The 21,166-nt window shown below is 33.0% G+C and overlaps 1 protein-coding gene across 2 annotated transcripts in view; it reads left to right on the top strand.

Annotated features, from left to right (window-relative positions):
- The window catches only part of LOC125055929 (kynurenine formamidase), a 28,681-nt gene extending 7,985 nt beyond the window's left edge, over positions 1 to 20,696 (top strand). Inside the window, exons 1-5 of one of the 2 annotated variants that reach the window (XM_047658687.1) lie at positions 9,221 to 9,401; positions 9,665 to 9,797; positions 13,865 to 13,966; positions 18,547 to 18,760; positions 20,107 to 20,696. In XM_047658687.1, coding sequence (XP_047514643.1) covers positions 9,330 to 9,401; positions 9,665 to 9,797; positions 13,865 to 13,966; positions 18,547 to 18,760; positions 20,107 to 20,566 — 981 coding nt within the window. In that variant the 5' untranslated portion in view covers positions 9,221 to 9,329 and the 3' untranslated portion in view covers positions 20,567 to 20,696. Of the gene's footprint in view, positions 1 to 9,220; positions 9,402 to 9,664; positions 9,798 to 13,864; positions 13,967 to 18,546; positions 18,761 to 20,106 lie in introns of those variants that run through there. The other variant, XM_047658688.1, reaches the window with a different exon arrangement.
- The last annotated feature ends 470 nt before the right edge of the window (positions 20,697 to 21,166 follow it).

The following is a 21,166-nucleotide window of genomic DNA, read 5'->3' on the forward strand; positions in this document are numbered from 1 at the left end:
CTATGCAACACACCAATTATTTGGAAGATAAGTTGTGCTTGTCACTTCATCGGACTCATAGCAGTGCTAATGATGGACTATATGTGACGAATAGCGCTATCTGTCAGTCGTGAAACGCAACAATAGTGTTTATCCTACCAATAAGTAATAAATAGCTAATGTAGAACTTATCCGTACATTGTGAAACAGACCCTTAAATTTAAAATTATCTTTCAATAGTATACAACAATTGGTTTCCTTTCCCAGACATTTATATAAGAAAAATATTCTATAAACCAACCAACCGCTCCTAATTTACAGGAGTTAGTGAACCTATGATCTATCCGTGAATAATATCAAATTCAATAATAATTGTAAAATTGATTTAATTAAAATTAATATCGTCTTCGTGAAACACTTAAGACGCCTTTAGAACTTGTACTTTGGCGTTTAAAAACATTAATGTGCTTACTGCAATAAGCTTCTTAATAACCGCAAGCGGTTTATGACTTGAATAATGTTTAGGTATTTGAGCATTATTTATTTGAGCAGTTGTTTTAATTATTTTATACCGGCGATGGCTTTGTGGTTATTTTATACCACTTCTATTTATAATTTTTACACGCTTTATATTAGCTTCAGCTGTATGTATGTATGTATGTAACCGACTCCTTCGGACTCGATTTTGACCCACTTTTAACGGACAGATTTAATTCAAACTTTGCGCATCTGTCAAAGATCGATGACGATGCAATAATCCGAAAAAAAAAATTAAAAAATTAAAAAAATTAACTAAAAAATAAAAAATAAATAATAGTTTCAAAAAACTCTGTGCCATATTTTTCCAACCCACGCTTTTTCACAATAATACCAGTATTTTTTGTTCATTACCATTTTCAGCCTAAATTGGGAATTATTTTTCACTTTTTAATTTGATGTGCTCTAAAAGCGTGTTTTTTAGTTTTTTTTAAACTATTATTTATTCAACTTCTATTTTTAATTTATAACGAAGCCCTTCCAGATGTGAAAGAAACGAATTTCCGTTAAACCTACACCACGGAGATCACATTTTAATTTGGTCTGATACTTAAATATTCGTGCTTCTGTTCAGCACCCTAGCATTGCTCTAGTTTTCCATTGATTTTTCATTGCATTATTTGTATAGATTGGTTTATGTACTGTGTAATTGGTGAGTCGTAATAGATACAAACATTGTGTAAACAGTTTATCCCCAGTTCTTCTCTTCTCTTCTACGCCCTTGATTTGAGAACTGGCAGTAAATGTAAAATTAGAAGCATTTAATATGTATTTCTTTTTTGACGTTCATAAGAGATATACGTCACCGTGACATCATCATTCTGGTGAATATTACCAGCCTCTCTTTTTTTTTAATTCAAGCGTAAGTGTGCTTTTATGTTTAACTAGCTGGTGCCGGCGACTTCGTCTGTGCAGGATTAATATAATATTTGTCCAAATGATGTAGCGTGAAAGACATATTTTATATATTTTTACTTTTTAGGTATGGTTCACTATTTCGGCTATAATGGCTTACACTATTAAGATATAGATATATACTGTAGTGGGCTTATTTGTAGCACTATTTAAGAAAAACATTTCCATCATACATTACATAATATGTGTACCTCTAGCGGTTTTGCCAGTGCACGCCAGAATAGCTCGCAGATGGTAGAAATTTCCTAATTATTTGATATTTTGAACAATTTACACAATATCTTTATAAAGATATAATTAAATATGTGTGATTCTGATGTATAAGCTATATTATTGTTATGTTTAATTAAAATCCATTCAGTAATTTTTACGTGAAAGAGAAACAAACATCAATCCATACTTACAAACTTTCGCGTTTATAATATTAGTAGGATATAGTATGTCAATTTTAAATTTCTTTTTCCTATAGCGCTATTTACTCAAATGTAAATAAATGTAAATATGACAATGTAATATTACATTTACTCAAATGTAATTTAGACAATTTGGTTTTTTTTTTTGCATAATAATAGGTTTTCTTGTAAAACAAACACGCAATATATATCCTTCTATATATCCATATAGACCATCATCATCATCAATTAACAGCTGATAGGTCACTCGTATGGTGTTGACCTTCGAGCGGTGAATGACCCCATTTTTATTTCTAAAACAGTAGCGCATTCAATGGATTACGAACAATGATTATATTTATGTACTTTTATTAAATTTAATTCCAAGGTTTTGTTGAATGAAGAATTATAAAATGTTATTTCTTTTTTCAGTTTCACCACATAGTGAAATATACTTTTAAAAACTCCAAAAACGTAGCAATAGTAGTGTTGTCAATCTTTAAACTCTTTGAGGTCGGTAAATACTTGTTTTTATAAAACAAAAATACATCAGTGGCGCTACAACCTCTTTAGATCTGGGCCTCAGATTTCTAAATCTGTTTCATGATCATATTTCAATCTAATAAGTAAGTCTAAGACATGTCGGTTTTCTCACGATGTTTTCCTTCACCGTTCGAGCGAATGTTAAATGCGCACATAGAAAGAAAGTCCATTGGTGCAAGCCGGAGATCGAACCTACGACCTCAGGGATGAGAGTCGCACGCTAAAGCCACTAGGCAAACATTTGTTTTAAAAAAAATATTTCCCGCTCTTTTGGAGGAAGCAAGCGACTTCCAGCTCGAAGGCCCCAGGCGATCTCGATCTTGATCTTCAATTTACAACCAATATTAGCGAACCATAATGTCTTCGGAGTCTCTTATTCTAAATTCAAAAATATCTAAAGAACGCAAATGCGTAACCGTCAAAAGTCTATGAAAGAATATGGACGACAGTTAATGAAACATGTTATTTTGAATCATCAGTATCACTAGATAGATTGTCCTTGATATTATTTCTTTTGATATTTCCTTGTTTAATTTATTCACGTACTAATAATTTGCGTCGTTAAAATAATTTTATAATACTTAGCAATACAAGACATTATTACTGTAGATTACATAGATAATCCTTGTTAGTATTCTCTCTAGCCTCATCTATCACATAGTCGCACCTGTACCCTGCACTTAACCACCAAATTAGCTCAATTAAAAAAATTTAATCTCGATTACTACAAATTTAACCACAAATATTAGATAAAATAGAAATCGGTTGTCATTAATCATTGCCTAAATAGTTAAGAATGTTTCGTCACCTTTTTTAAAATGATTTTTTTTTTTTTTAAATATATCACTTTTCTACTCCCCTGCCATTGTGTCCAGGGACCTTTGCACATCACACGTCTCGCGAAAGACGCCCCTGCTACATCTGTAATATTTTTGTTTACAATATTCATGGGCGAGCCGGGACGCAATTCCTCGCGAGACCCGTTCTTGGGGTTTTGTTTGCCGCCTTTATATATTCCACAATTTTATCGCAGAACCGTTCCAGGCACGGCATGTCCTGTAGGCCGTTACGGTCTACAGTCATCTGCATTTGTTGCTCCAGGTCGTGCCTGGACGATGCGAATATAGGGCAATGTAGGAGCACATGTTCTACTGTTTGTTCTTCATCGCCGCAGTCACATGCTGGGCTTGTCCTAATTTTAAACCTATGAAGGTAATGTGCAAAGGCTCCGTGCCCTGTAAGAATTTGCGCCATCTGGGGTGTGAAACGCTTCTCTTTTATTAATTTGTACGCAGTTCTAACATTTGCGATGAATAATTTTGTAGTTCCAGCTGTTTCACCCCCCAGGTAGCGTTCATTCCATACATCTAGAGTCTTTTGCCTTATCTGATGTTTTACATATGACAGGGGGTATGCGGCGTATTCAGGTTTTGACCTTAGTCTTTCCGCCGCTTCTTTTGCTAACGTGTCCGCCCTCTCGTTCCCTGGCGTACCAACGTGCGCCTTTACCCAGAAGAGGCTTATATGAGTTCCTCTTTTGCGGCACTCTTCCAGGCTCCGGCGGATCTCGGCTACCTGGGGATCGAGAGATCGTCCACTCACAATAGCATCTAATGCTGACCTAGAATCACTGTATATTTTAGCGTCACGCTTATTTTTATTTATGTGGCTAGTCGCGTTTCGTAGTGCCGTCAATTCAGCTTGAAAAACTGTGCAGTGGGGCGCCATCTTAATCATCTTGCTATTTATTTCCGTTCCATCTTTCCATTCCGTCCAAGCGGCACCCACTCCTATACTTGTTTTTTAAAATGATTCAAGAGTGATTGGTTTAGTACATCGTCTAAATTTTAGTCTATGAAAACGTCTTGAAAATAAACATTTTGAGATTTGACATATGACATATGAATCGTAAATATTTTGTTAAATTCTCGATGACATATTGCCGGCTAAATGTCAGGGAGGTTATCTATCAGTTATAATAGTTTATATTTTGCGTGTTTACGTGTGAACCACACGGACTATTTAAAAGGAACTCAAATAATTGAAAATGCTCTTTAGATTGGTATTCTTTTAAAAAACCATCAACACTAGATTTATTCATAAAAACTAAATTAGTCAAATTGGACTCTTTTAACAGAGTATTTTTGCGTTGAGTCAGATTGATTTTTAAGTTTTTTTAAGAAACAGATGAGTAAGACAGTAAAATCGATGAAGTAAGATTCATTTTATATATATGTATGTACATATATATAGATTTATTTGAAATGTAGCTGCCTTTTTTAATAGCTCCATACCAACATATGGATCATTTTGCTATTTACCCCATAGAAACTACTCACTTTTACGGAATAAAACCTAAGTACTAAAATATGACACTTAATTTTTCATTATTTTAAATTCTCTACATTTAAAATTTAAAAAAAAATACTCGAATTGGTCACGACGTCTTCAAATTTTGCGCTTCGCAACATATTTTGCGATTCATTTTTATTAACATATATTTAGGTTTATTAAATATTGATATTGTATTATCATGCATGCATGTAAAACAGCAAGCACTAAGGTGCATTATAATTTATAATGTTGATCACGTGTGTATTATCATTATTATTAATAACAAGTGATAATACATTATAATTATACAATGTCGAGTGAACATTTTACTCGTATAATTAAAACTTAAAGATATTCTTTTCTCTATATAAACAAGAGTGTATATCATGAGAGCCCAACAAAGACAAAAAAGTATAAATTGCAATTTATGAGATTAACAATACATATTTTCGATGTTTTAATCATAGACTGATTTAAGAATTTTTCAAACTACTTTAGTACTTAACTGACACAAAACATACACTCATAGCGTACCAATTCCTAAATGGCCAGCAACGCACTTGCCTTCTGCCATGGCAACATTTACCTTTGAGTAAAAACAACAAATTTACGAACGTGTTAGCTTTACGATGTTTTATATTATTGTATTGTAAACGATTTTCTACTTTACATATGCGTTTCATCTACTAACCATTTTGTTTAAGTAATTAGTACCTACTGTGAATGTCACACAACAGGTCCCTTATTCTGTAACTTCAAATAGCGATCCCATTTTAAATGAGTTGTAGTCCGCACGGTCGCAAAGTTACGACATCAGGCACTACGGATACTGAGAGAAGTACATCTTGCATGTAAAAATGTCAGGAACAGTATACTGGCGCTGTTTCTCACAAGTACAACCAGTTTAAACTGGTTTTGTATTCATTCAAGCATCTACCTCAAATAGATCGTAAGGTAACTTAACTATTAAATTACTTTGCTTTTAAATCCATGTAAAATTTCTATTTCATTAGATATTGAGCTGGTTTTATACAGGTGCAACAACGTATGTTTTTGGTGTATCAAATTATTTATTTAGGCAGCTTAAAAGCTTGCCAACGCTTGGCACACTGATACATTGGTACTTAAGAAAAATAAAATACAAGATTTAACGTGACACGCACTTATAACCATATGTTTACCGAAGAGAAAAAAACATCGATTCATAAATTATAAATCAATAAATCATTAATGCATATAGGTAACGCAATGAACGCTTATGTTAGTAAATTACTTCTTATAAATTTACATTTACTGCCTCTCGGACAAGTAATGAACTCTCCGTCACCCTTTTAAATCATCAACGTGGTTTTTGGAAGTTGGTGTCAAAAGTCAATCAGTATATTATTTTATGACTACTTATCAACCTATGTATCTACATTATAATGGAGCTATACATAGTTCTTCGTTTGTTTTTAATCGGTCAAATACAATTGTTTGTTATGTTTACTAGTTCGACAGGTATATTTAGCATTTAAAAAGCTGCTATATCGCTGTAATATATGTGCGATACATAAACTCTTTTTTATATGTAGATTCTAGGTGCATTAATATTATGCATTGAATGTAACTGAATAATTTTTTTTCCCAATCTAAAAATAGCTGATTTAAAAGTTTTGACCCAGAAATAATACGATATACAAATTTATTGTTTTTCGCGCATTTAGAGTACATTTATACATATATATCACAATGAAACATGCAATATTGCAAATTCTGTTTCAAGTGTTCTTGGCAATGATGCCGCGATTTACAGGCAATATTTCACTCGCAGTAGAAGAATTTTCTCCATCCATTTCCAATATGTAATAAAATTATTTTTCTGACACGGACTGTCTAACTAAAGCTTAGATTTTCTAGAAAAGCGGTGCCGTAAACTAACGGCCGTCATTGTTACGGTTGTTAATAACGGCCGTCTTACTTTTTAACATAATAAAAAAAAAACAATCATTTTCGCTCTTCCAATTCACGTTTCCACTCATTGTTTTAATTAAATATGGGCACCGCTACACGCAAAAACGTTGAACTAATGTTTATCACCTCTATGACGGCCGTCATGAAAATGACAGCATTTAATCGATCTAAATTCAGTAACAAATGCTTCGAAATAAATAATTTTGTTGGACAGTCCATTCGTCTAGGAAGTCTATACGATATATTATATCACCTTACGGCTTAATTCACTAGAGTGACACTTCGCAACACAGGAAACACTTATTTATTTAACCAAATAGCTTACCAGTATTTCCACTTATACTACCAACTATACAAAGCCCGAGATAGAACAACAAAAAGCAATATACAACCAAAAAGGTTCAAATACCTATTATATATATGAAGCGAATGAGTGACTCGCTTAGTCAAGGTTCGGCTGGAAAGATTTGGTCAGTCCGCCGCGAATCCGCGGAAAGACAACGTTATTAACGCAAGATAAGTCAGCTTGTAATTGGATCTGCATCTATACCTTATAGTGCAAAGCACCTATGATTAGCAACGTAAGTTAATATGGTGATCTGTTAAACCTATATTAAATTAATTAATAAATAGCTAAACATTTTGTTAGTTCAACGGACAATTATAAAGGTCCCTTAATTAAATTTAATATCACAATGCAAGGTGTAAGGTACACCCTTTTCATGAGGGTTGCCGAGAGCACTTAGCGCTTAATATATAGAATAAAGGTATAAGCGACCCGTTGACAGACGTAGGATTTGCTTTGCATCGATCAGAATTCCTATTTCCACTAAGCACATAATAATTAGCTGAAGATTTACTCCATTAATTCCACCCGAACCACCTCGTGGTCCGTCGTTCCAAAACTGAGCGTTGTTATGGCAACTTCTGCCGCGCACCACCACTATGTGGCTCTAGTTGCCCACAGAAGTATTTCCGAACAAAGTTAATTCAAAAGAGAGCGTACCAATTCTTAAAAGGCCAGCAACGTACTCGCGAGCCCTCTGGCATAATATCACTTAACATCAGGTAAGTCTCCTGTAGCGTTTTGTTATACTATAAGGGTTTCTTGTAGCAACAGCATTAGTATCGAAAGTAATAAAAACTTAATAGATTTGCAATTAATGTCAACAACCTGATAACAATGCTGTTAATTGATTTATCTATTGTACATACGTGACTTTAATAAGTCCTATAAATTCATTGATACCCTTTGTTATGATTAAATTATCTATGTAGTTAACTGGAGTAGTTCGATACTTAATATAGTTATTTTTAAACTGTCAGTACTCGTACTAAGATGTGCATTACATTGTATAGCAGATGATCTCGTGAAGATACACGCAAGATACACAAAAGTAACGTTACAAGTAATAAAAGTTTATTTTAAATAAGGGATACCTTAGAAGTTCATGATCTCTATGAAGTCTACTAAGTATGACTTCCATATGACAAAAATGTATAGCAATGTGTACATTGCCACATGGCGGAAAGTATATAAACCTCCACGGATAAAGATACAATATAAAGTTACCAAATAACTAAATGCAGTCATTTAGCTATTTGCAAAATGGAACAAAAATAGCTTAGCATAAAAATCAAATTAAAGTATAAATAAAACTACTCATAAAAATATTATATATTAATTAAATTCCGATGGGATCGTAATTAATAAGTAATTTAAAAAAAGATCCGTGTATAATATTTAAGTAATATATACGTAGTGAAAATAATATCTTTGTTCTAACATAATTGATATGTATGGGTCTAAAATTTGTTAATCTTGTATTTTATAAGCATGCGTTATTTATAAATATGTATATACGTAGTTAAAACAATGTCTAAATTGTATAAAGTCATAGTTTTGCTTGCCCAGTGGTAGCTAGTTAGTTTGGCTTAACCCAGGTGAGGCGAACTATGGAAAGAGGGTTATTACTTACGAGGACGCACATTTATTCAATAGGTTGCTTGATACTGTTAAATGTGCATGCCCTGAACATCTTCAAAAAACTAATTATGTCTAAATAGAGGGTATTTTGTGAATGCGCTTATGCATAGGTATTAGGTACTACATATAGGAACATAAATAGATTACAAGTTTAAATGTAAACTTATATAAGCGATTATTTTAATCTTTTTTTATCTATAAACGTAACCAGGGCGTAACATAACGTAACGTATCTATAAACGCTGTGCCGTTTGAAATACAAATATTTTGTTAATAAATAATAAACAAACAATACCAAACAAAATTAAAAAACAAAAACAATTGTCGGATTTTTTTTTATGTTAATAAGAGACTATATAATACCAAACAAGCAATAATAACAAACAGTAAAATGATAACTATCTAAGTCGTGAGTTACAAGCAACATATGTTCGTCAAGTGAAATCGGAACGGGTCAGTAGTATTATAAAAAGCCTACGCAGTTTTACGCAATGATTTGGAATCATCAAATTTTCATACAAACCAGTCTTAAATTTCCACAATAAATTTACATTTTGTCTACCACAGCCGAAACAATTCAACGTAGATTAGATTATTTTATGTCTTTGCAAATGATATTATTGTACCTTCTTCGTGTTACGTAGTTATTATCGTGTTTAGTGTTTTAGTTATCTGTGGTTTAAGTGAAAATGCGAAAAATTATATTTATGTTTAAAATATTCTATAAATGGATTGTTACTTCGAGGCCGAAACAAAAAAAGGTTTGGCAACTTTAAAGCATGTATAAAATAAATTTTGAATAAATGTTTAGGATTTACCAAAAACTATTTTTTTTTTAAATACAATTTCAGAGTATAAATAGTCGTATTTAACACCGTCTGCACAGATGTCCACTACGAGTAGGTACATTGATTGACCGCACTTTTTAAACATCAAACAATTTTATTGTATATTTTAATAATTTTCCTTTGAAATTACTTGTTAGTTACTTTGCGCTGTTTAATTGTTGATATTTGTTCTAAAGGTTGAAGAAAAGAAAATGGCGCTTATTTTTGAAGATATGGATCTGGAGAAGGAGTATTCTTCAAGCAGGTGGTCGACCAGATTTAATTCCGCGCAAGAAGTTCTACACCACCACGTTGCCTTTGTTACTGCAGGTAAAGATAAACTATAGTCTTTTCTAAGATGTGCAATTAATATCTTAAAGAAATTGAAGCAAAAAGAAAACTATGCTATTAAAGTGTTATTATCGAGATATAAGTGCCCCATTGACTTTCTAAAGACGTTATAGTTTCGCTGTGGGTCGCACTCCATGCGCGTTAATTCATTAATAAAGTATTCTATAAATAACACGTACAAATATAACACGATTTCGGAAAAGGAAGCCACAATATAATGTAATTATAATTAGTGTAATTGTTTTTTTTTTCTATTTTTTTACTGAAATATTTGTTCAGTCTATAAATACACCAAGCCAGGCATATTTTATATTAATTTATCGTGTTAATTCACTCTGTTGGCTTTGTGAACAAAAAAAAACATTTAGTTCATCGAACAAAGTAGGAAGTTATTATTTCATTCCGTCTTGAATTAGATGCATCCTTTGGCATTATAAGCAAGAGGAAAATAGTTTAAGATTTTATCAATGCCAATACCTTAGTATTAAAATGAGCAATTTGTTTATCAATCGATTTTCTACACACTTTAGCGTGAAACTTTATATAAATTTTTTATCAGAATCTGAGTTTCTAGAATCAGGCATGTTGATCTGATAAGTGGCCCAGTGTGGATCTTAACGATTGTTAAAAACACGGTATTTTTTTAGTAAATTTGGCCGTGATTTTTCCATAAAGTAACATGTTCACGAACTACATCATATAAAACAACGACATTTGACGCAGAAGAGTACAAGGAAATAATGATGAATGATGAAGAAATGATATGTAATTAAATATATGGAAATGTAAATACAGATGTATTTCTGTCACCTGCGATAATACGTTTATTATATTTATTGGTACAGAAAACATTGTTACTCCGAAGACAATACCTACATAAAGATAGCAATCTAATAATTAAATTCAACCCATCACTAGCAACATCTTCTACCCGTTACAGTATATAAGATTTAAAAACAGGGCTAAATTAGGCTAAGTTACTAAAAATAAATATAATTAATTGAAACTAACGTATATATTTTTAAGTTGCACATTTCGTTAAATGTTGTATGGAATAGACATTCCTTTACCATTCATTCCTTCACATTCATCATTCCATACGCAGTAGCCTAACTCAAATTATGGAAAACAGACCCAGGACTAAGCGGCATAAGTGGCCCCTGAGCAGTATAAATGTCACCGTAAAATTGTAAAAACCGTTAGATTGTAATCTATCTCGCGAGATTGTAAACTGTCGAAAGATTGTCAACTCAACATACTGCTTGCAATTTAACGTATTATTATTCGGTAGTTATATGAAATTGTTGGGAAGTAAAATTAATCTGTAATTGACCAAAGAAGTTTGAATGATAACTAAGTTAGTGTAGTACAATCTACCGAATACCGATAACCGATAACCGATAGATTACAATCTAACGGTTTTTACAATTTTACGTTAACATAAACAACAAACCTTGGTTTTTCCTTAAAAAATAAATACGTATTCAAACAACTTGTTTGCAAATATCGATAATAAATAATAATAATATGAAAAATGATACAACTGATGCTCAGTGTGGCTTGTTATGTATTTCCTTTATATCACCTTACATGGGGTAAAGAATTTTGTTGTATATTACAATGTGGTTTTATTGGTATCACTTTATCAGATTATATTACATTTGCTATGGTTTCTCATCATAAATATGTTTATTATGAAGGCCACGGTCGCATTTGCCGCTACATTTTTTTAATGCCCATGAGGTTTTGTTTTAATTGTATGCTCCATAAAAATATATCAAATTTGACACAATCACAATGTTAACACATTGTTTTCTACATCCGTATACATATTTCTACATGTTTGAAGCATACTGCAGTTGTCATTGAAAATATCGTACCAAAAAAATATAGGTTGAAATTTATTTGTATTTTATAATTAATACTTAATTTGATACATAAAATCATCTGTCCTAAGCTGTACATGATAATGTGAAAAAATAACTACCACACTAAAATAATTTAAAATGTTCTTTCTACGGCAGTGTTTCTGTGGCAGTGTACCTTTTATACTGGCAGCATTGCCTCGTTGTATTGCGTAACTTCTTCGTTGAGCTAGAAAAGCACCAGCTCTAAACTTAAATCTTTGAATGCCTGAATTAAACCCCATCGTTCTACTGTATAACGCACGAACGTTGACACAGGTTTTTTTTATGTTAAGAAAGTACTCAGAACTACTTATGCAAATGATAGCCGGAAATAAATACCTCTTGCAAGAGTGATTCACTGTGACCATATTAAACTGTATAATATTTATTGACTGATAACCTGTGATATCACTACAGTAAATGACTTTCGTCTCAGACGCATGTAGGTTCAAATTTATTACAAACCAACCTTCATAACACAACCTAACTGCGTAGATGTGTCTTACGCAGTTTGTACGCTTGAATCGATAACACGTGACAAAATATATCTTGATACTATAATTACTTGCCTTGGATTGGACCGGTTTCAATAAGAATTGAATAATGCTTTAAACGAACATTAAAGGTCTGAAATTCAAATTTTATACTTTTAATAAGATGCCGAATAACTGCAAGTGGTATTAATTAAAGTAAATTTATTATTAAGCGTAAGAACATGCTGTGTTTTATATTATAGTATCTAATAGTTTTCCCTAAGCAAGATGTTTCAAATATCGTTTGTATGGTTCAGTTATCATGATGAAGGCTGATCGTTTCGAATACATGCAGCAGGTTGAAACCTGTATTTTTATTAAAGTTTTGAGTCTTCGATAGCAAAAGTAAGTTAAACTGGGTATATTAGCTATCATTATATATTCGGCAAGTATGTTTCTATACCTGCACGTATTTTCCCTTTAATATCAAATCTAAAGGTATAGGTTGATGACGCAAAATGTGTCCGAGACTTTCAACTTTTTGTTTTAATTATATTCGATTAAAACTTCCGCATTACGTCAACTGCGACAGATTTAATGTTGTGATTTAATTGAATGTCTCTGAATAAACAAATTAATTTAAAAATTATATATAGATAGATATAATAAACAGCTCAAACAATGCATAACACAAGGGACTCCATTGTGAAAATAATATTATAACACATTTAGTAGCAACTTGTAATGGGTCATTAAAAGTAAAAACAATAAAATAGATAATGTTTAAATTGCAAATGGCATTTATCGACTTATTACAAAGTACCAATACCAAGTAGAGTTCTATAATCTGTGCCAGCTAAACCAATCAATGGTTTAGTCATAGTTTTTCATGTCATTCAGTTACTATTACCCCGGAAAGACGTAAGTACGACTTGCTAAATCAAATAATGAATTAGGTAGCATACAAAACATCTTTAGATGAATGCTATAAATTTCCTAATTTCTAAAAAAATATTATAGTTAAATAAATATTATTCTTATTAATAGTATGATATATACATTTATCTACGCTAATATTATATAGTGGAAAAATTTGATTGTTTTATTACATTGCAAAGACTCCAAAACTACTAGACGGATTTGAACCATTAGAATCCTATATAATCCTTGATGAACATAGACTATAGAATATTTGAATATAAATTAGGCATTCGATTGATATTTTCGATATGTGAAACAATGTGAAACTACTATTTACTGTTATGTCGCGTACTCTACAACTATTCTGTCGGCAACTATTAACAATACAACAAAGTGATGTACTACAGTTTTTTAAACGACATCAATATATATAAAAAAGTACGGTGTTATTAGATTTATTAAGTTTTTATCAGGGTATTAATATATAAATGTAAATGTAAAACAATAAACTTGGCGATTAAAATAAGTGGCGGAAAGTTGATTGCCAGTTCTTATCGTTCCTTCTTCCCCCTTGATTTGAGAACTGGCAGTAAATGTAAAGTTAGAAGCAGTTAGCATTTAATATGTATTTTTTTATTGACGTTCAGAAGTGTACATTGTGTTACCTATGAATTTATGAATAAATTATTAAGACTTTTCACTGGACTTATTAGTGAATATATAACGAATCATTTTAACATTTCAGCAAGCGAGACGGCTGTCAACAATGTACCACATAAATTGGAGATCGAGTACGGGTCAACGTTGGGGCAAAAACTGGACATTTTGGGCACAGATCTTCCAGACGGTAAGATTTTCATGCTTCATTAGTTTTACAATCCTATAACGTAGACGGCGTAAAAATATGTTCTGTAAATTGAAGGCCTTAAAATTTATTTATGAGATTACGTATGCTGCTATATAACTGCTGAGTGCTGTCCGATAGCAACGAGCAATTGGTATAATAAATAAGTTCGCATTAAAATAAAATTGGCATTGGATAATGAGAATAAAGTTATTAACTAATAATACATCCACACAATCAAACATTACCTGATATTAATTATTACGCTTATTAGCATTTTAATCGCTTTTCATAACCTGTTCAAATAATTGACGTGGCAATGTAAATATAATAAAAACAGTACACACCAGTTGAAGAATAACACAATTTTTGTACCATATTAAGGTGGGAACTGACCAAAGTTACGAGGTGTAATGTAACATGTAATGTAATGTTACACAGCGAGCATTCGTGCAGTCAGTACGTCGTGTTACGGGGAAACTAGCGGCTCGTTGCTCGCTTTGAGTGCTCCACCCGGCTGTCGGTTTTTTGGCGAATCCTTTGAGTGTTACGCGGTTCGGTCAGTACGCTCTTTGTCAAAAGTCGTCCCGAGCGCACGCGCGTAGCGAGTAATCACACGTCAATCAATCAATCAATCAAACATGGAGTGGGACAAAGAAAAATCTCTGTATTTTTCTATAAAAGAGGAAGTGTTGTGGAACCCAGCTCATCCAGAGCAAATAAATTCAACAGTTCTTCAAAATCGATCGGAGACATGCGTACAAAGTTTTTATACTGTCCAGTAATCATTTGGTTTTTCAAAGTTGCTATCAATGACAAACCACCACATACGCCTCTGTTTTTAAATAAGTTTAATGTCCAGTAACGTTTTTTCTTCTTCATAATTTGTATGAAACAATAATTAAGTAGAATCAAAGATACCAACGCGTCCTCGCTGTCGGCCATCTCGTGAACACTGGCGGCGAAAGCGGAGCACAGACGTTTGACGAGCATGTTACGCCGATTTTAAAACACAGCGTAACATGCTCGATGCGTTACACGCTCGATGCGAATGCTACATTACACATCGTAACTTTGGTCAGTTCCCACCTTTATGTGTCAAAACTGACCAAAGTTACGAGGTGTAATGTAACACGTTACACAGCGAGCATTCGTGCAGTCAGTACGTCGTGTTACGGGGAAACCGGCGAGCAACGAGCCGCTCGATGCTCGCTTTGAGTGCTCCACCAGGCTGTGGGTTTTTTTGCGAATCCTTTGACTGCTACGCGGTTCAGTCAGCACGCGTCGCACGTCGAGAGTGATCATGATTATGATTTTTTACTGTCCAGTAATCATTTGGTTTTTTAATATTGCAATCAATAACAAACCACCTCATACGCCTGTGTTTTTAAATAAGTTTGATGTCCAGTAACATTTTTTCTTCTTCTTAATTTGAATGAAACAATAATTAAATAGAATGAAAGATATCAACACGTCCTTGCTGTCGGCCATCTCGTGAACACTGGCGGCGAAAGTGGAGCCAGGAGCACAGAGTTTTGACGAGCATGTTACGCCGATTTTAGAACACAGCGTAACATGCTCGATGCGTTACACGCTCGATGCGAATGCTACATTACACCTCGTAACTTTGGTCAGTTCCCACCTGTACATAATAATTATAACGTTGCGGAAGTATTTCGAAGATATTATTTTCATAAGAAAAGGTAAGCGTGCCAATTCTTAAACTGCACGCACGCATTGAGAGTTTCCATCTTTACTATCACTTAACATCAGATAAGCCTCCAGCCGCTGTTCTATAATAATCTATTAATAGAGATCTAAGAAATTCAAATCATGGCGCAATTTTCTTATAACTAAATCAGCCTATATTACAATACGAATTCCGCAATAATGCATTATTTAACAAGAAATATAAGATTTATTTTAGTTTGAATCAGAAGATTTGCGCGTTCAAACTTTTCAGATTTACATTATTAGATGTATGGGTTTGGAATAACCTAGGTTCTTCAATACAATCAAGGAGAGCAAGGTTGGCCTTGTAAGTTCAGCGTGCGACTTTCATCCAACGCTGTCTATGTTCGTATTAAATACTCGAACGTTCGGTGAAGGAAAACATCGTGAGGATTTCCTCACAATCTGGCACGCTTTAGACCCAAAAAAGTCGACGGCGTATTACTTGTCTATTAAGAACAATAAAAGATCACGAAACGGAAACTGAAATCTGAGGCCCAGATTTCTTTTTTTTTATCAGAGACCTAGAAGGCTGGTTTTATTTTTTTACTTCAATATTATCTATCATAATTTATTAGCTAGCTACTAAAAGAATAATTAGAATCAGTTCGTTATTTTTGCGATTATGTAGATTTGATTGTTAAACGATTTCCAAGTACATTTAACATGTTATTACTTGATTGTTCATACTTGAAATGCATTCGTGTTAAAAATCTCTTGCGTCACAGCTTTGAAGGATTTGTACCGTTTAATTCGATTAATTTCGCTAATTACCTATAAATTACGTAAGTTATTTATACACTTGGAAATTATTTGCTTCAACGATCGTATTTCTTTGTAAATAATTGATTCGAAAGTGATTCTATTGGGTTAGCGTATAATACTTACGTGTTTATCATGGTTTCGCCGGCGTTAATTTAACACCCGACATGAACAATACGATACAATTTTGTTGCGGAGTTATTCTATAACTATGGTTTTCTATAAGATTTTAAAATATACGACAAATAACGTTTATAATTGTTTTGATAAACATGGTTTACGGCTTAAATGATTATAGAATATTTGTTTTTTTCGATACGATGATTTATGACTGATGGAAATTATCAGTGATAAATAGATAAAATACTTTTATATTAAGTACTTTATTATTTTGTAGTGAATTTTTTTTACACTTACCTTAGAGAATAAAAATCTGTTTAAAGGGCATAGCGAGGTTGTTTTAGTAATACTTGTCCTGAGTTAATGGCGTTTAAAGAGTTCCACATGCAAATTGTTTTTGGCATCGGATTGTTCTATGTGCTTTTTATCATTTTTATTTTCGGCAAACAGCTGATTGGTCTTCTATGCTTCATGATGGGTCCAGTGACCGTACGAGGTACTAACTAATGCAAACAATCCATTCGGCACAACCAGGGTTCGAATGCAACCCTCAGATTCAGAATCATGGCTCAGTGTGAGAAAAACCATTTGACATGCGATGTATGACATTACATTTGACGTATTACTTAGTGGAATCCACAGTCTCTTCCTAAATGTCTTGAGTTTCGCGACCACGTTGCTGACAAACTAATATAATATGATAGTACTAATGCACTAACTTGTTGTAATATTTGCTGAGTAATTAGGTAGAAATGTTTGGCCAAACAATCGAAAAGTCTGATAATGTGGGAATTGTATGGAATTTTATTCCTATATTTACTTTATTTAATTACGTTTTATCGATTGTTGTTTTTGAAGTTATACTTCTTTAGGCGTTATGAAAAATTGATGAGAGTGAAATTTTACGATGCGCACGCACCGTGACACAAAATTATCAGTATGAAGTTGCCCACTAACGAATTCTTTTTAAACCAGCCGGGAGCCGAGCGTGCGCGAGCGAGATGGGAATAAGACAATCTACAAGTAAAAAGAAATAGAATATGCGTGAAGTTAGCAGCTATGCCAAGAATTTTGAATGATCATAATGAACTTTGTAGTACCTTTTAAACAAATAAAGGAGTTTTAATTATTTTTTCAAAGAAATTTAGCAATGCACAAAGCTCTATTGTTACTTAGGTAGGGTAATGAAACATACCTAGTTATTAAATTGAATGAATAATATACTAAAAATTAAATATTATTAAATTATTAACGTTAAATATTTATTAATAATTATTTTATATTTAAAAAAAAAAAGAAAGACAAAGAAGTATAACTTCTTACGCGCTTACATAAGTACACGCACCCTTTTTTGTGTAATGAAACGATTTCATTCTCGTGACATAAAACTACACATCACTCCAAATCTTATCAAGTTTCAAGATTTCCATGATCCAGCAGTTCTAATGAAAAGATGTTACTATCATATTAACAGGCTATCTGATTAACACTTGTGTTTTTGAGTATATGCGAAATTAAACTAAATTAATATTTTCCATCGCAGGCTTGCCTATTGTTGTTTGAAAGTTCTACCCTCTTGTAAAGCTAAGTTATCGGCACCTACGGGGTCAAATTATCGAGTATTATTTCTTGACTAATAAAGGAATTAAAGACCGCCGATTATACGATATAAACGTTAACCACTAACGGAGATGGTAATTCTCAACAATAAACACTCTTACCTATTGTTTAAGTCTTAAAGGACGACAAGATACAATTATTTTACTGCAAGTAAGAGCTGAAAGGCTCTTGCACAGAAGTAGTCTATACTATGTAGTATAATCAGTCACTGATATTAATTTACGCTTGATCACGTGACCCACTATTTCGAATAGCGGCTATGGGTTATGCCAGCCACGAATTAATTTCGTCTAAGACCCTAGAGCGACCTACAAGCGTACACAAAATCAAATTTATGTTTATACTTGCAGATGCGCCAATACTAGTCTTCATACATGGTGGTTACTGGCAGGAGTTATCCAGAGAAATTTCTAGATATCCAGCGCTCCCGTTATACAATTCCAGAATCAAGACCATAGTTGTTGGTTATGATCTGTGTCCTGCAGCTACGTTACCAGAAATAATTCACCAAATACAAAAAGCCGCAAAATTCGTCTTCGAATACGCCGAAAAGATGGGGTCAAGGTATGTTAATCTGATATTATAAATGTAACCTATATATGTCGTGTTGGACGAAAACATGGTGAGGAAACCGGCATGTGTAACCAAAAAAACGAAGGCGCGTGTCAGGTTCATAAGAAACCCAGACAAAGGGTTTTAGCGCCACAGGTTTTTGAAACGTTGATCACAGATTTGACCTTTCATGATGCGGCCAAATATTGTATGGCCACAATTTTTATTGCTATTGTTAAAACGCTAACGCCTGCCAATTATAGTTTGGCAAAAAACTTTATCAACATACTTTTATGGATCACTTATAAGAATGTAAAAACCGTACCCCCTCAACCTCACTTTTACAGAAAACTTTATATTTTTTTAACGTTATAGTCTACTTATTTACTCGACTATTATAGTAATCATACTAGTAGTCGTTTCCTAGTCAATAATATAATCTTTTATTATAATTATTTTACTTCACTGAATCAATATTATGGTAAATAAAACAAATTTAAAAGCAACTATTAAAAAGTAAATGTTATATGACTATACCTACTTAATTTAAATATAAGTAGATAGTCTCATTATATAGACACCTATGTAATGAGACTATCTACTATTTAATATAATAAAAGGGTCTATATTATAATGCCACAAAAGCCACTAAGCACACCAAGCGATATACTGCGCATTAAAAATGAATATTCATAATTCGGCTTGGTTTAAAGCCTGTTTGTTTTGGCGCCAATACCACAGATCACATAAATCACTTGATTGTCCATAGAGTATATTTTACAGATTAATTCAAAAACTCTCATGTGGATTAGTAACTATATTTAAATATATAGTATTTTTATTTTTGTATCTAGCTATTATAACTAACTAAGCTATGTAGCTAAAGAACTTACGTAAAAATAAAAAGTAGGTTTTTTTATATTTATTTACTGCATACGCTATCAACAAAATCTAGGTATAGCAATAATATTTCTTGTTTCTTATAACATCCATTATACAGGGTGGCCAAAATTTATATCGTGTAACTTAATATTATCTTCAATACACTCAATAAACAACTATAAATAGTATGTCTAACGCAAGAACTCATCAGTACCAATCTAGTGGATATTATGAAAAAGATACAAGGATGTAGATTTTTTCGAATTTTAATAAGAATTAGTAAAAAAAGACAATTTTCATATAAAAACCAAAATAAATCATAACTCTGCAGGGGTTGACCTTAGAGACTTCCCGTAGAACAATTTTTTGCCGCTGATGACCTCATCTATCCCCTATTTGCGTTTGATCCACGACTTTTTGGCCACCCTGTATAACATAATATAAACTGTAAATTAAAAGTTTTGTGTTAATTTCAGAGGCGTATATTTCGCCGGACACTCAGCTGGTGCACACCTGGTCGCCAAGTTGTTAGCGAACGCCGACTTCCTTGACAACACGCCAGGCACGCAGCGTCTACAGGGAGCTTTTCTCATTTCGGGGGTGTACGATTTACGAGAGCTAGTACACACCTCAATCAATGACGCCGTTCAATTACCTGCTGAGTGGGCTGTACCCCTCTCTCCCCAATTCGACTGTTTCGTACATTTGCAAGTGCGAAGGGTTAGAGTATTCATTTTGGCGGGTCAAAACGATAGCCCGACGTTCAAGAAACAATCGAGAGAGTTCTTTGAACTGCTACATAACACTTGCCTTATGCAAAATATGTACTTGGAAATAAAAGACGACATGGACCATTTCGACATTGTCGAGTGTTTCGCTAACAATGACAATTATCTAAAGAACTTGATGGTGCATGACGTTCGTAAACATTTATAATGTGTATGTTTGTTACAATGTATTTTTAGTACTCTACATTTTATACGTTAATGTAGGAACTGAATAGCAGAAGGTTATGACTCCACTAAGGATTTGCGGCAGGGTTATTCTGTTAAACTTGTATTGGCTGAATCAAAAAACTGTGACACCATTGATTAACGAAACCGAATTTCTATGCAGTTGTTTAAATATCCGTAGCGTGATGTTGCTAACTACGAATGATGTGGTAGTAAAACGCAATGTTGGTATCGGAATTACTATTGTAGTTATAAGCCCTCACTAAGCATTTCATGTTGAGTTGGTAATGCATAAGCTTCCAGCCTCTTGAGTCTAGACATGAATTAACCACCTCACTGGAGCCGTAACTAAGTGCGAAATACGTGAATTTTAAGTATGAAATAAATTGAATGTAGATCCGCTAGTTATAATATTTTATAAATTAATAAGTCTCATGTATATTTCAGATATATTTTAATATTTTATATAGTTTAAATAAGATTTCGAATTTATTGTAATAAAGCTGCCATTAATAAGAAAAAAATTGTTGTACATAGTTATTAAATATATTTAAAGAAAACGTCTCTTATTTATCCACCATGG

Source organism: Pieris napi, chromosome 14 (genome assembly GCF_905475465.1).
Source record: "Pieris napi chromosome 14, ilPieNapi1.2, whole genome shotgun sequence".
NCBI lineage: Eukaryota > Metazoa > Arthropoda > Insecta > Lepidoptera > Pieridae > Pieris > Pieris napi.